Here is a 15,496-nt window from a genome sequence, read left to right as displayed (position 1 = left end):
CCTCCCAAGGAAGCCTGTTCTACTGAGAAACCGCTCTAACTGTCAGGAACTTCTTCCAGATGTTGAGACGGAATTTCTTTTGAATTTCATCCCATTGGTTCTGGTCCGCCCCTCCAGGACAAGAGAGAACAACTCTGCTTCAGCCCTGATATGGCATCCTTTTAAATACTTGAAGATGGTTATCAGATCCCCTCTTAGTTGTCTCCTCTCCAGGCTAAACAGACCAAGGTCCCCCAACCTTTCTTCATATGTCTTGGTCTCCAAACCCCTCACCATCTTTGTCGCCCACCTCTGGACACGCTCAAGTTTCCTCTTCAACTGGGGTGCCCAAAACTGAACACAGTGCTCCAAATGAGGCTGATCCAAAGCAGAGTAAAGTGGTACCATTACCTCCCATGAACTGGACACGATACTCCGTTTGATACAGCCCAAAATCCCATTCGCCTTTTTAGCCACCGAGTCACACTGTTGACTCATGTTCAGTGTGTGGTCTACTAAGACTCCTAGATCCTTTTCGCACATGCTACTGCCAAGACAAGTTTCCGCCATCCTATATTGGTGTCTATGATTTTTCCTACCTAATAGCAGAACATTACATTTGTCCCTCTTGAACTTCATTTTATTCACTTTAGCCCACTTTTTCTGAGAAAGTTAACAGTTAAAGAAATACAGATATATGTAACATGTAAATATAATTAAGAAAACAATGTGACTCTAGATAAGTACCTACATGAAATCAGTGCTAGCTCATCAGTCATAATAGTAGAGTGACTTTAATGTCACAGTGTGATCTGTAATGCTGTGGATGTGTCAAGTGGCCATCTTCCTTCATCTCAAAAATATTTTCTCTTAGCTTACTTTGCTTTTACCACATTTATGTCTTTTTTCAATAAGAAAATGCTTAAAGCATTTTCATAGAACTAATTTTATCAATAATACCTTGCCAAACAGGGCATAGAACAAGATGGTGTCTATTTGAATGAATTAATTGCACTTGTTTGGCATGGTCTCCTATTTGCTCCAAGGCACTCTGGTGCTCAGAATGATATAAAAAGAGAAAGCTCTTTTTTCTCCTTTGGATTATCCCCCCCCCCCAAAAAAAAAAATGCACTGTCAGAGTTAGCAATTTGATGGTCTTAGCTCTTCTGATTGTCCAATGCCCTAATCTCTTATTGGATTTCTAATAAGCTGAGGAGATGTAGGAGGAAAATATACAATTGGAAAATTCCCCTTGATCACATGTGCTGCTCTCTTCCATTAGTATTTTGTAAACTCTCAGGCCAATTTTTCCTCCCCATTCCTCCTTTTCATATTATTTCCAGCTGTTCTTCTCTATTTGGAATACAATAAAATTTAAAACAATACCAGTTTAGTACGGGATACAATGATAATACTCTAGCAAATAGTGCCGCCAACATTGCCTGTACCATTCCATGGGAATGTTTTCTCTCGGTATTATTATTATTTTTAATTCCATGCTAGACTCAGTTGGAAGTTGGATCTTGTTGTTTTTAACACAGTATCCTACATAGCGGGATTTTGTCTCTTCTTTTAACAGGGCATAGCATTTCTTCTTTTCTTCCAGTGACAAAGAAAGCTGAAGGGTTAGAAGCAAAGATGTCACTGATTGTAACTGTTTACTGAACAGGCAATACCAGTTCATGATTTCTAACCAGTATATTATTATTATAAGGAGTGACATCATCATGTGCGGGTGGGTATTTTGTGTGTGTGTGTGGAGGTTGTTTCTCAAGTGTGCATTTTATTATAGCAGGAACAGTAGATACTCAGTAAACACATCAAACCAAAAAAAGCCAGGTAGATCTCGAAGAACTTCTGTATGTCCTGTTCTGAAGATATTCAAACACTTTCAGGCATTCTGTATTAATAAAACAATGTTTTTTGCCCTATGCAATAGCTGTCCATAATTCAAAGGCACATGGTGTTACAAAGCCAAGGTCCTATTTCACAACTAGATTTTGAAGGAATTTTGCTTATGCTTGTAGAGAGATAGGTCTGACATTTCACTTGATGACTAAACCCTTGTGACTTTGCTTTAGTTTATCCAGAACCTAAACATTGGTTCTGTTTTCATTAACTTAATGGGAACGACCGTACATTTTCATGCTGATTGGCTCCATATCCCTTAAACTACCACAGTTTGCCAACATGAAAGACAAACATCTTTAATATGCAAATGCAGGCAAATAACAAATTGGTTTATTTTACCAGTAACCATGATTCTTATATATGTGACTATATGTCGGGGCACCCCCATCATGGCCGCTGTCCTCGAGCTCCAGGATGGGAGACCAGATGCTTCCTTGTCTCCCATTCTCTGGCAGGAGGGGGGAGGCAACTCACCACTGGTCCCAAGGGACAATGCCAAGATCCAGAGCTAGGACAGCTCAGCCAACAAGAACTACGCCATGCTCCAGAGCAAGTGGCATGGGCACATGGCCATGCTGCTGGTCCCAGCATCAATTGGAGCTGCCAGAGTCAGGGGCAGACCTCCACAGGGCATAGGTAATGCCAACCTGACCCATCCCCAGTGGTGGCAAGGAAAGACACTGCTTGCCACCCAGGCGAGCTGGAGAACACCAGACAGACAGCAGGGGAAGCAAAGGATGCCCCTAGACACCCACACCCCGGGCCTGGAACTCACCTGGGAGAGGGCAGGAGGAGCTGGGATAGCAGGGAGCAGCTTGGGTACGAGCACACCAGCCTTAGCTGATGGCTTGGAGGAAGAGGGAGGGGCGACAGGCAAGACAAGATGCCAAGACAGGGGTAAGGTTAATGTAACTTCGACTCGGGTGGTAGGAGGAAAATCACAGGGAGAGAGGCAAAGAATAACAGGGAGGCAAAAGAGACACAAAGAATCAGAGTGAAAGCAAGGTCTAGGAGGGGTCAGATCACAAGCCACAGGGTCAGAATAGCCTCTACGCCTGGCAGAGAGCTGTGCGCTGAGGTGGAGTGTCCCTTATGAATCAGGAGAGGAAGAGTACTCTAGTGATTTGGCATCCTCCTCTAACCCGGGGGTCGTCAACTCCCGGTCCGCCGCCCGGTACCGGGTCACTGGCAGCTGCTTCACTCATGGCCCAGCTAGCTTCTCACTGCGAAAGGGGGGAAAGAGGCAGGCGCGGCCGCCGACATGCCAGGGGATGCAAACGTTCATGTGCGGAGCTGCTGTGCATGCACGTTTGTGCCCCCTGCTGGCGCAAACAAGCATGCGCAGTGGGCCGCCAGCTCTCCCCCACCCCCGGAGGCAGTCCTCAACCGCAAAAAGGTTGGGGACTGCTGCTCTAACCATTCCATGGGGAGCCCAGTAGAATCCTCTAGCTCAGGGGTAGTCAATCTGTGGTCCTCCAGATGTTCATGGACTACAGTTCCCATGAGCCCCTGCCAGCATTTGCCCCTGCCAGCATTTGCTGGCAAGGGCTCATGGGAATTGTAGTCCATGAACATCTGGAGAACCACAGGTTGACTACCCCTGCTCTAGCTTGCCTTCTGTATCTCATCAGCTGTCTCCAATAAAACTTTGCCAGCCCAAGGGGGTGCAACCATCACTTCTGAGTCCTGATTCTTCTGTGAGCAGCATGCATGTGGAACCTCATCGCTAGGGGGCACCATCCAGGCATTATACTAGAATATGTATTTCTGGAGGAGAAAAAATTCCTCATTCATTGTGGCAGCTGTGTTTTCATGTTACAACAAATTAGAGCTAGATTCTGACTTACATCTTCAATCATAGGTGCTGTATGGAAGCAGGGAGGGAAAGAGCAAGCATGTAAACCCCCTTTTAATCATGTTCAGTGGCTGTTATATAATAAAACCTGCGTTGTTCATGATATTGAACTAAAGCTATAATATTACTATAGCTGATGCTTTAGTCTTGGATGAACATAATATCCATTAATTTTACTTAGATCCCCTATTCTGCATTTTACTAACTAGTTTCTTTGCTTTTTCTTTTTTTCCTTTTTGTAGGCAAGCCAAATTTCATGAAGGCTCCCGAGGATCAGATTGGGATTTCTGGAGGTGTGGCCTCCTTTGTATGTCAAGCAACAGGAGAGCCAAAGCCACGTATCACATGGATGAAGAAAGGGAAAAAAGTTAGCTCCCAGCGATTTGAGGCAAGTACATAATTAATGTTTCATGGTAATTTACAAATAGTAGTCTGGTGGCACTTCAAAGAGTAATATATTTTTTATTCTTGTATAAGCATCTGTGGACTAAAGTTCATTTTGACAAATGCTTAGAGTGTGTCCTCACTAGACAGACTTATATAACAGCATTTACCCCAGCTCTTGATCACCTGCAGGTTTTGTATCACGCATTTTGTCCCCGGCCTGAGGGAAGTTTGCCTTTTCAGTCCTGGTCCCAACCTGGTGGAATGAGTTCCTGGGTGAGCTAAGGGCTTTGACAGCTCATCCACCAGGTCTTTGGTTGAGGCTGGGCTGATTAAGATCTTGGGTCCCCCCCCCCCCTTGAGCAAATTAGTGTGTGGTTCCCTTGACTCCCCATATGGTGTCCTTTGTCTGTTGAGCTGGGGGAGGGAGGGTTGGGCATCACTGTCTGGAATTGGTTATGTTTTAGATGTAAGGGGTTATGGTTTTATGGGGGGGTTAATGTGGGGGTTTTGCACTATTAGCCACCATGAGCCAGGTCCCGGGAGTGGCAGGATACAAGTTGAATCATAAATAAATAGTAAATAATAAAATTGTAAATGCAATCTAGTTAAGTGAAGAAACAAAATGATAAAACCACACTGGTACCCAGGAATACTCCAGTGTGAGTCATGTGCCAAAGAGATAATAACAGAGTATCATCAGTTGTCACCTACAGTTCTTAGCTCAAACCAATCAAATATATCATCAGTGACCCATAGTCCATCCTAGATAATGTTTCTCCATTACAGACCTTTGGTGGCAGGGCTTTCTTTGTTCACAAATAGCTCCCTAACCTAAAACAGCTTCTTACCAAAAACAGTGGGCTACCTAACAAGCCTAGGGACCTAGCTCTCCAACAAACCAATGTACTAACTTTGTCTGTTATACATCAGCTACTCCGTTTTGGGCTTATCCACTTGCTCATCCTCCAGCATAAAGTATCCTATTATATGTTGTCAGTGCCTTTCTGCCTTCTACACAGAACAGATAAGTCAGTACATGAAAGAATATATGGACTGAAATCTGACATTAAGAATGGCAATATTCAGAAACCAGTGGGAGGTCACACAGGGCACATTATTGCTTTCACAATTCTCTATGAAAAAAACCCTTCAAAAGCAGGCTGCAGCATGAAATTGCTGAATTAGAACTCATCAAGAAGTTTGACTTGAGATTTCCCAGGCATTACAAGTGTTATCCAGTTTAACAAAATTATCATCAATTACCACTGTGCTGACTGGCATCAGAACTTTTTGTACTAAAATTTGAATTTTGCATGATTGTGTCTTACCCTACACTTCCTACATTTCATGGCTTTTTTATCCTGATCCTTCATAATCTTTCATAGATGCCAGCTTTTATATGCGTCTTATATAGTATCAACAGCAACCTCTTGGCAGAGCTCTTTAGCTAAATTCTGGTTGGTCCTATTGATGTCAACCATGTGTTTGGAGTTGTGATGGCCACTTTCTGCAACTTAGATCCTTGCCCATCTTGGCTGTTAAAATCATGCCAGGTGACAAGAAAACTCCCTTTGATAAATTAATTGTATGTTCTTCTTACAAGAGGAGCTTCCCTGTCAACTGAAAGAAATAATCTGTGGCTAAGAAGGATGAGGGAAATTATTGACCTGTGCTCAATCTCTCTTTTGGGACAAAGTGATTGAGAAAGTTGTGCTAGAACAGGTACAGATATTTCTGGATGACACATCTGCCCTTGACCCATTTCAGGCTGGCTTCAGGCTGGAATTCAGGGTTGACAGAATATTATTGACCTTGGTTAATCATTCAGCAGCATTTGATATTTTGGGAAATTGACTGCAGTTAGTGTTTGGGATAGAAATGTCAGCCCTCTGTTGACTTTATTCTTCCTTTATTGTCAGTCGACAGCCTGTAGAGTGGCCCTTCTCAATTTTTTGCTGTTGAGAAACTCCTGAAACCTTCCTCAGGCTTTGAGAAACCCCAGAAGTAGCATGATTGTGCAGAATATGGCTGCGAAGCATAGCTATGTACATGGCCATCTAGGCCCCTTCCATTCCTACCCCCTCCTTCACTGGCTATTTGGGAGTGTGGGGTGGGTTGACATGACGATATATATGTTTAATAAGCTTAAAAAACATATAACTAATTCCCACCCATTCAGGAAACCCCTCCGGGGCCATCAAGAAACCACAGGGTTTCATGAAACCCTAGTTGAGAAAGTCTGCTATAGAGGGGAAATCATCTAGTTGGGACCTGGTGTGTAGGTTGCATCAGGGGTACATTTCACCCCCCTCGCTCCATTGACCACGATCAGAATTTTCAGAGAGTTTTCATACACAGACATTCAGCTTTGTATCTCAGTATCTACGCTTCCAGAAGCTGCTGTGAAAGTTCTGGTCCAGCGTCTTGAAGCTGAGATGAACAAGTTTATTTCAGACAAGACAGAAGTGATGATTGGGAAGCATACTGACTGGTATTGATTAACCAGCCTTAGGTAGGGTTATGCTCTCCTTAGCAGATCAGAGTGAGAGCTTGTGGGTTCTCTTGGGCTTGGGACTGTTGCTAGAAGCACCTTATTTCAATAACATCTAGCTCAGAAATTGGCTTTTTATTCTGACTCTGCCAGCCTTGTCATGCTGTAACCTCCATAGTAGACTTCTGTAATGGGTTTTTATGGGCCGGCCTTTGAAGACTTCATAGAAGCTTCAACTGGTATAGAATATAGCAGTGAATCTACTGTCTGAGATCAGCAAAACTGAAAATATAAGTCCCACATTGTTTTTACCTGTGTTGGTTTGTTTCCTGGTCCAAGTCATGCTAGTTATTACTTATAAAGTCCTTCATGACCTGGGGTGCTAATACCTACTATAGTTTTCAGACAGTCATTTTTTCATGATGCCCTTAGTGTTGTCCATATGGCAACAGTTTGGCTTTCTTTGTGGTAGGTCCAGTCTTTTAATGTGGCTTACCTGAGTGGTTATGGAAGGTGTCTTCACTTGCTGTATTGAGGAAGATGTGGAAAATGGTTTTATTTCAGAGGGCAGAATAGAGTGCTTTAATAGATCAGGTTACATTGGATCAGAGTCAGATGACAGCATGAGTAAGCCATCTCTGGCATATCCTGTGGAAGAACTCCTATGGTCTGGCCTGCCTGCTAAATGTTCACACCCAGTCTACTAGAGCTATGACTTCTTTGGCAGCTTTCTTTGATGAAGTACTGGTGACAGAGATCTGCCAAGCTGCTACTTGGTTGTCAGCAGATATGTTTATCATTACACTTTGTATCTGAGGATGTGGTGAGAAGCTCAAGTTGGCAAGCTCAAGTTCATTTACTGTTCAAGTGAGGAGAGCATGCCGACCTCCTCATGAGTAGTTTACTAGAATTCACAGATTGCACAGACTGCACAGATGATTAGTGATTAAAATAAAGTTGCATTTATCTGTAACTTGTTCATCAGGTATCTTCTGTCCAGGCACACATATCTTCTCTCCTGCCTTGCTGCATGCTTCTTGCTTCAGTAGCACTAGAGGTACTGAGAGTGGGAGCTCTGCTACATGGGAGCATGTGGTCCCTAGGTGGGAACTAGGTTCTGGCTCTTGCACAGGGCCCTCTGGAGGCTTTTTGCTGTAAAAACCTCTCAAATGGCAGGTCTACTCTTGTACAGTCCCCATGTCTGCCTGCACAAAAAATACTGGATGAACAATAGTAATAGCTAAGGAAGTGCAACTGTTTTTTTGGTAGCTGCCTTGAATCCTTTGAAATATGGCAGGATATAAATAAATGAATGTCTGCCTGGTGGAGGACTCACTAAATATTTCTGATGAAGTAGGCTATGAAAACTTTATGCTAGAATAACATCTTGTAAGCCTTTAGGGTACAAAAAGACACCTGGTTTTACTATAAAAGACCAGTTTTGCAATCTGTATCCAAGTATATTTCAGTTGTTTGAGTAAAATATTTTCATATTTTCTACCATTTAATGGAAAGATATGGCAAATCCTTTATTTATGTTTACACGAGTTTCTTCATTGTTGTGTTCATGATTCTAAGAGATTTTTCAGCATTCAGCAAAGGCAACGTGATCCCTCATTTAAAATTAGTGCTGTTTCTTATGTCCTTCAAACTTTACACTTCTAAATTTCATCAATTAAAACAAGAAGTTCTGAATAGTTTCTGTTCTGGCTGTTAAAATCCTGAGATGATCTCAAATTGTTCCTTATCAAAGATCCAAATGTTTCTGTTAGTGATTTTTTTTTTGCTAGAATCATTAATGTAATATTTTCACTTTAAAAAATTGTGTTATTAAGACAGCAGGTTGTATGTTTTCTTGCTCTGAAGCCAATTAAACAAGAATGGGCACTCCATGTTTAGGCAAATGTAAAAAGGTTAAAGCAGTTATTCCATGTATATATGTATGCATATTTAAGGAATTTTCTTTGGGTAAATGCAGATACTATGCTCCCATTCACCTACCCAGTGTTTCTGGGGTCATGCAGTCTCTGCATCCACTCCCTCTGCTACAGTGAGAATGCTTTAAGTTTGGTTAAAACTGTACATCAGCAACCACTTTAAACATAGTTAATGCTAATTAATTGATTGTAAACTAGAGTTTGTGCTTCACAAACCAGATCAGCAGCGAGCCCTCTTTGACTGAGATAACCCTTAATTCTGGTGGAGAGCCCTGTCCTTGTCCCACTGGGAATGATATATGGCCTACATATAGAGTTTCCAGCTCTGGGTTGGGAAAAAGCTGGAGACTTTTGGGGTGGAGCCAGGAATAAGCAGGATTTGGGGCAGGGAGGGATCTCAGTAGAGAATAATGCTATGGAGTCCACCCTCCAAAACAACCATTTTATTCAGGGGAACTGATCTCTTTAGTCTGGAGATGAGCTATAATTCCATGGGATTATCACCTGGGTACTGGCATCCCTATCTACATAACAAAACTTCTCTTCTCTTTGGAAAAGGTGATTGAATTTGATGATGGGTCTGGATCTGTTCTACGTATTCAGCCACTGCGTATCAATCGGGATGAAGCAATCTATGAGTGTACAGCTACCAACAGTGTTGGGGAGATAAACACCAGTGCCAAACTGACAGTGTTAGAAGGTAGGTGGTTGGCTATTTAACTACTTCATTTTAAAATTAATATTTCGATTTTTTTTCCACAACAGATTCAGTGTAATAATTGTAATTATTATGAGCATGAATTTAGGCGCCTGGAAAGATTAAGCACAAGTATTCCTATGGGCCATATTCTTCAAACGTAGCAGCAGCTGCTAATAATAAATGTGTTTGGAGGGAGTGTTTACAGCAAAACCTGGATTGTAGGATCGTATTGTTAATGTGGTGTTATGTTAGAGCCAGTGTGCTGTTATGGATAAATGAGGCTCTGGGAAACTCTGTCATGGAAGCTTGTTTGGTGATGTTGAGTAAATCACACAAATGAATAAGTAAAGAAAAAACAATGTTTTAATTCTACCTTTCTTTCAAGGAACTGTTCTCTCTCCCTTCCACTGTCATTTCATCCTCACAACATACCTGTGAAGTAGGTTATACTGAGAGGGAATTGACTGTCCAAAGGTTACCCAGGGAGTTTCATGGCTCTATGGAATTTGAATCTGAGCCTCCCCGGTCTGAGGCCACTGCTCTGATTGCAGCAACATATTGGTTTATATTTCAAATGGAAAATATTACCTAAATGTGTGGTATAAAGCTGTCTAAAATGTATGTCTGAAAAGTAGTCACCTACTTCTGGGTGGCAGAATGATGGCAGGACAAAGTGGAGTTTAGTAGAATAGGGGCTTATAAAAAAGGTATGGTGGCAAAACCAACCTTTTGTTCTTAAAATGTCCTTCACCCATGTGATTTCTGTTCTCATGCTGCATACAGACACTTGCAACAGAGACATCCTACCAGCATGAGCCATCCATCTCCCTTCCACTTGAATTGGATGTTAGGCTGAACAGAAAGCAAGAAGTTTCCCTGAAAACTAAAGATTTATGCAGATTTGTTGCTGTTCTCCAAATGCCACCCAAAGGGATCCTTTGAACTGCAAATGAGAATGCCCTCACACAGTTCAAACAACTGTGGGATAGATCAAATGTGCACCAAACACGGCATATTTTCTGTGTAATGCAGATTCTCATGCATGTCCCTGTCTACCACTTTCCATTGAAAATAATGTGGTGTTGATAGAAAGCAGGCACACTGGGATGGGCATCCAGTTTAGGCCTGTGGTTTATTATCCAGCAGTGAGGCATGTGCAGAAGGCAGATCCCAAGTGAGAATCTCCTTAGCTAGCTTTGTGGGAGACAGGATAAGAGAAACGGGATGGGGGGCAGGGGGGTGGACTCCTCTGCACCTTGCTCCTCTTCTCCAAAATTTTTGGTGGATCCCATCTCATTTATTTGTTTGATACTACTTATTCACTTTATGTACTTATTTTCACATTTTTATGCCACTTTCCCCTGAGGTCTCAAGGCAGCTCACAACATGTCCCTAGAATAAAATAGATATTAAATCTTTAAATATTAAAATCCAATTTTACATTTTAAAACCAGATTGCTCGCCACCTTCTCTGCAAAGGTGATTTTTGACAGATGGCATATAGTTGTTGCCTATGTAGGGAGGCCAGTCTATTGATGTTATTTTATGGGTCGCAGTCATAGGCCTGTTGGAACAGCTCTGTTTTGCACTGACTATGAATCTGTTTTAAGTCTCGCAGGGCCCTGATCTCATTTGGAAGAGGTCCACCAAGCTAAATCCAGGGCCGAAAAAGCACTGCCTCTAGTTGAGGCCCGATGGGCAGCATTTTTGACTTGAGCTTCCATTAATAATGAAGAGTCCAGGATCATGCTGAGGCTCCAGACAGTGGCCAGAGTTGTTAACTGGACCCCATCGAACCAGGAGTTTCAGTGCCTCACCTGGGGCATGCAAAACTAGCCAAAGGACCTCCATCTTAGTTGGATTCAACTTCAGTTGACTCTGCTTGAGCCAATCCACCACTGTCTCTAGGCAACTTGTCCGTGCATTCAGGGGTATGGCTGGATGGCTGTCCATTAACAGATACAGCTGGGTGTCATCTGCATATTGATGACACCCTAGCCTGAAACTCCGGATTAGCTGGGCAAGGTGCACATGTAGATGTTAAATAGCACTGGGGCGAGAATTGCTTACTGCAGGACCCCACTTGTTAGGGCTTACTGCTGGTAGGTAGATTCCCTTACTGTCACCCTCTGTCCCTGACTTCAGAGAAAGGACTTTAGTCATTTCAAGGCAGTCCCCTGTATCCCCGTGTCAGCTAGGCATTGGGCAAGTAACCCAGGTTTACCACGTTGAATGCTGCTACTTGTCTAGTTGCTTTAATATGTGGTCTGGAGATACAAAGATATGCAGCTTTCTCTATATGTCTTCCCTTTTTGTACCAGTGGTCTGAGTAAGATTCAAGTAATTTTTTTGGTTTATATAAATGATCTGCTTGTGGGGTGCTCCAGTGAGATGACTTCGGTTTCATTGCTTCAATTAAGTAAAACATTATGTCTTTTCCCCCTATTTCTTTCCAAATTGTTGCTCAGCTGAATCATATAGGCTGGTGATTGGGAAAAGAAAATGAGTATGTACCTATTCATTTACAGCAGTCTTGATACAAGCCTCTGAGCTCTAATGGAAAGTTGGTTCAAAATAATTTGTATTCTCTTCTAAAGTATTCTATGGAAGAAGTAAGCTCTACATGCATACTGCAAACCAAACTTTCTTTCAGTCAATGCTTCTACCACTCCCAGACAAGTACATCTGGGCAGAAATAATACGGAATATTCCTAATTCATCCTTAATAGAAAGCTCAACAAAATGTTTTGTTCTTAAAGAACCTGACAACCACTTGTGTGAAGAAACAGATATACCATATATACTCAACATATAAGCCGAGGCACCTAATTTTACCACAGAATCTAGGCATACTTATTGACTCGCATATAAACCAAGGGTGGGAAATGAAGCAGTTACTGGTAAATTCACATTAATTGAGGCACCAGTACGTTCAATGTTTTTGAATATTTATTTCAAAGAAAAACAGTAAATTAGCTCTGTAAGTGCAAAAGAGGGCCAGAAACCAGAGTAGAACAACAGTACCCGAAATTGGCAACCTACTAGAACAAGTACAAACGCTACCAAACTGGGAGAATGGACTACTCTAACTAAAGCTACAGTGCCCCCCAGAACAAAAATATGAAACAAAGAACTTTAAAACTTAACACTGAAAGAAATAACTGTAAAAATCAACTTTTAAAAGAAAACACAACCCCAGGAATAAAAGGCAAACAATGCTTCTCAGAAAAAAGAAGAAATAAACATTAGGAGAAACAGTAAATCCCAAAGCACCCCCAAAGCCCACCCCATCCACAGAAGCCAAAAGAATAGTTTGGAAGAAGGCAAAAGGAAAAAAAGATCAGAGTCCCTCAGTTAAACCATTGCTGTCCTACAAGCAGTCAGAGCAAGGAAGTTTCAGCTTGCAGGATGTTTGCAGAAGCAATGTAATGATTGGCTGGCTGAGGGCAGGCCGTTATTTCAATTACCGTATATACCCACGTATAAACCGAGAAGGACTTTTTCAGTGTGAATACTGTGCTGAAAAACTTGGCTTATACACGAGTATATACGGTACTCCTAAACAGTGAAATCACACGTAACATTCTGCCATGCTTGTATAATTTGATGACGTATCAAATGATGAAGAACTGCAAGGATGTGTATGGAAATAAAAATTGGCTATCAAACTTTCCAACAGTTCTTTGCTGTGCATGCATAAACACTCCTTGTTCTAAAGCTAAAACCGCAAATCTTACAAATTAAGCAACTTGAATCTAGCAGGTTAAACTTTAAGAAACTGAATGGTCATGCCATTGTACCAGCTGTTGTAGAAGGTTAGTCTGAGAAAATTGCCCCCCTCATAGGACTTTTCAAGCTTTAAAAAAATTAATTCTGGTTTTGGACACTTTGACAGGCATACAAAAATACAGTTTCAGTGTTGATTCTTCTCTTATTGTTCAGGAACTGAGTGGCAGGAGCTCAAAATATTTAGTGTCGCATGGTATTTTTTTTTGAGTTGCCATATCCTACCTCTCATGCATACTATCACAGATTGAAGCTGTAAAAGAATTATGAATTATTTATTTTATGCCTTTTTATCATGCCCTTCCTCATGGCTCCAGCTCAGGGCAACATTTATCTGTCTAGCCTCTTCTATTTTACTCTTTCAACCCAGCCCTGTAAAGTTGGCTAGGCTGAGGAAAAAGTAGGTTCTTATATATCTTTTCTCTACCAGAAGGAGTCTCATTGACCGATTATGCACAGGGCAGAAGGGCCAGGCTGGCAGCAGCAGGGCAGCGGAGCTAATCCCCGCATATGCATGATGTCACCGCCATCCTGGCCCTAGCTTGAACCAGGGCCTCAGAAGGCCCACGGCAAGGGAACACAGATTCTTCTTGCCATGGTGGTCAGCAGAGGCCCAGCCGGGGCAGGCCTGCAGGGCAGACTCACTGCTATATGTCCCTACAGGAACGCAAAATGCCATATTCAGGGACCCCCACGATGGTGGGATAGCAGCATGCCCCCCCTCTGCCGCCGCCATGAGGCATGGTGGACCGTTCCTGCCCCAGAGTTGAGGATGCTCATACTCAACTCTGGGACAGTCCATGTGCACTGGCAGAATTCATCCCCGATGCGTACTCAGGAATGCCTCACCACTAGGAACCACCAGCGACCCTGCACAGCTGCCGCCTAGCAGCACGCCTAGCTTCGACCAGGGCCAGGGCCTTTTTGGTCCTAGCCTCCACCTGGTGGAACGAGCTCCCGGGAGAGCTGCGGGCCCTGCGGGACCTTTCAGCATTCCGCAGGGCCTGCAAGACGGAGCTCTTCCGCCAGGTCTACGGTTGAGGCTGGGGCTGCCGTGGCACATTGACTGCCCTCCCCCGGGCTTTTTCTTGAACATCGGTGACCTCCTTCTCTTCCGCCCCCCCTTTTAGGAATGGGGGTAGGAAGGGTATTTTATTATTGCGCTGCCATGTTGTAATGGTTTAAGTCTTTTAATGGGAGTTTTAATGGGGTTTTAAGACATTGTAACCCACCACGAATCATTTGGGAGTGGCGGGAAATAAAACGAAATAATAATAACAACAACAATAATAATACTAGGGTGGCTCAGTCAGTAAAGGGAACGAGAAACAGAGGGAAAAGCTTGCCTCTGAGAATAAGAATTGGGGCGTCATAGCTGCATATACTTAGTGTAATTGAAAATTATTTCCTTTGTTGATGGGGGAAAGATAGACATGCAAACACCTCTCCTTCTCTTTTTCTCTTGGGCAGCTGATAAGCTGAATAATGTATGAGTCATATTGAGCATTTCTGTCTTTTTCAATTATGACCTGCAGCAGCACAGAATATTCTTGCATGCCTAGCAGAAGAAGGATTTGAGCAGAATGAGCAGGAAGGGACCAGAATCAATAAACTGACACACGGTTCACTGGAAAATTTTCAGGAACAATTAGTGGGCATTCTGCATCCAAAATTAATAAATATGTGATTGAATTTTAACACTGGGGAATACAGCTTGCAGTACTGAGGCTTTTAGATAGAAAGGTTATATAATGTTGCAGCATTTCTTGCATTGCACCAAATATTGTGATTCACTGTGTCCTTTTTAGCAAAACTCAGCAGCTCTGTTGGCCATGACAGAGGCCAGATTGGTGTCCACTGATGTTCTCTTTAATCTGCTTTCCCTATATCTCCTCCACTAGCAATCCTGCTCTCCCACCCCCAAAAGTGCAGGGAGCTGGCAGCTTTGTAACAAAGTCTGCTCTCCAGAGTTTAAGAATTACTCATTTACTTTATGCGCTAAATGTATTAGCAGTGATGGACAAAGATTTTAGTTCTGGGAATTTTCATCTGTCATGAACAGCTATGCGAAACCAGTATAAACTTGTTTTAAGACGTCTTAGTGTTAGTTAAATATTGATGCTTTCCCCCCATCTGTTAACATATTGCATAGCTGCCTTGAGCCTTGGCTGCATTGTTCTGTATCAACGGAGCAATGGCTCCCCCAGTGTTTTGCTCAAATGTTTTTGTGAATACTCACCCCCATTTGTTGATTTCTGAAGCAACATGGGCTTGGAAGCAGTCTTGAAGTGGCTTGGATTTCTAGCTAGCTGTGCCAGTTGACTTTGGTAAAGTACTGCAGAGAGTGACAATATGTGTTAGCATGTTTAGCCTTGGAATATAGCAAGAGTCCTAGTTAGATTTGTCAACTTCCAGGTGGTGGTTGTGTATCAGATCAGTTCACCTAGAGA

General features: G+C 42.6%; 1 protein-coding gene across 17 annotated transcripts in view; it reads left to right on the top strand.

Moving 5' to 3' along the window:
- The window catches only part of PTPRF (protein tyrosine phosphatase receptor type F), a 613,096-nt gene that overhangs the window by 305,505 nt on the left and 292,095 nt on the right, over nt 1-15,496 (top strand). For all 17 annotated transcript variants that reach the window (XM_077334070.1, XM_077334074.1, XM_077334071.1 and 14 more), the window contains 2 exons: nt 3,988-4,133; nt 9,119-9,260. In XM_077334070.1, coding sequence (XP_077190185.1) covers nt 3,988-4,133; nt 9,119-9,260 — 288 coding nt within the window. The remainder of the gene's footprint in view (nt 1-3,987; nt 4,134-9,118; nt 9,261-15,496) is intronic.

This window comes from Paroedura picta, chromosome 4 (assembly GCF_049243985.1).
Source record: "Paroedura picta isolate Pp20150507F chromosome 4, Ppicta_v3.0, whole genome shotgun sequence".
Classification (NCBI taxonomy): domain Eukaryota; kingdom Metazoa; phylum Chordata; class Lepidosauria; order Squamata; family Gekkonidae; genus Paroedura; species Paroedura picta.
Note: the sequence above shows the minus strand (reverse complement) of the source record. Positions and strands in the feature narration are given on the sequence as shown.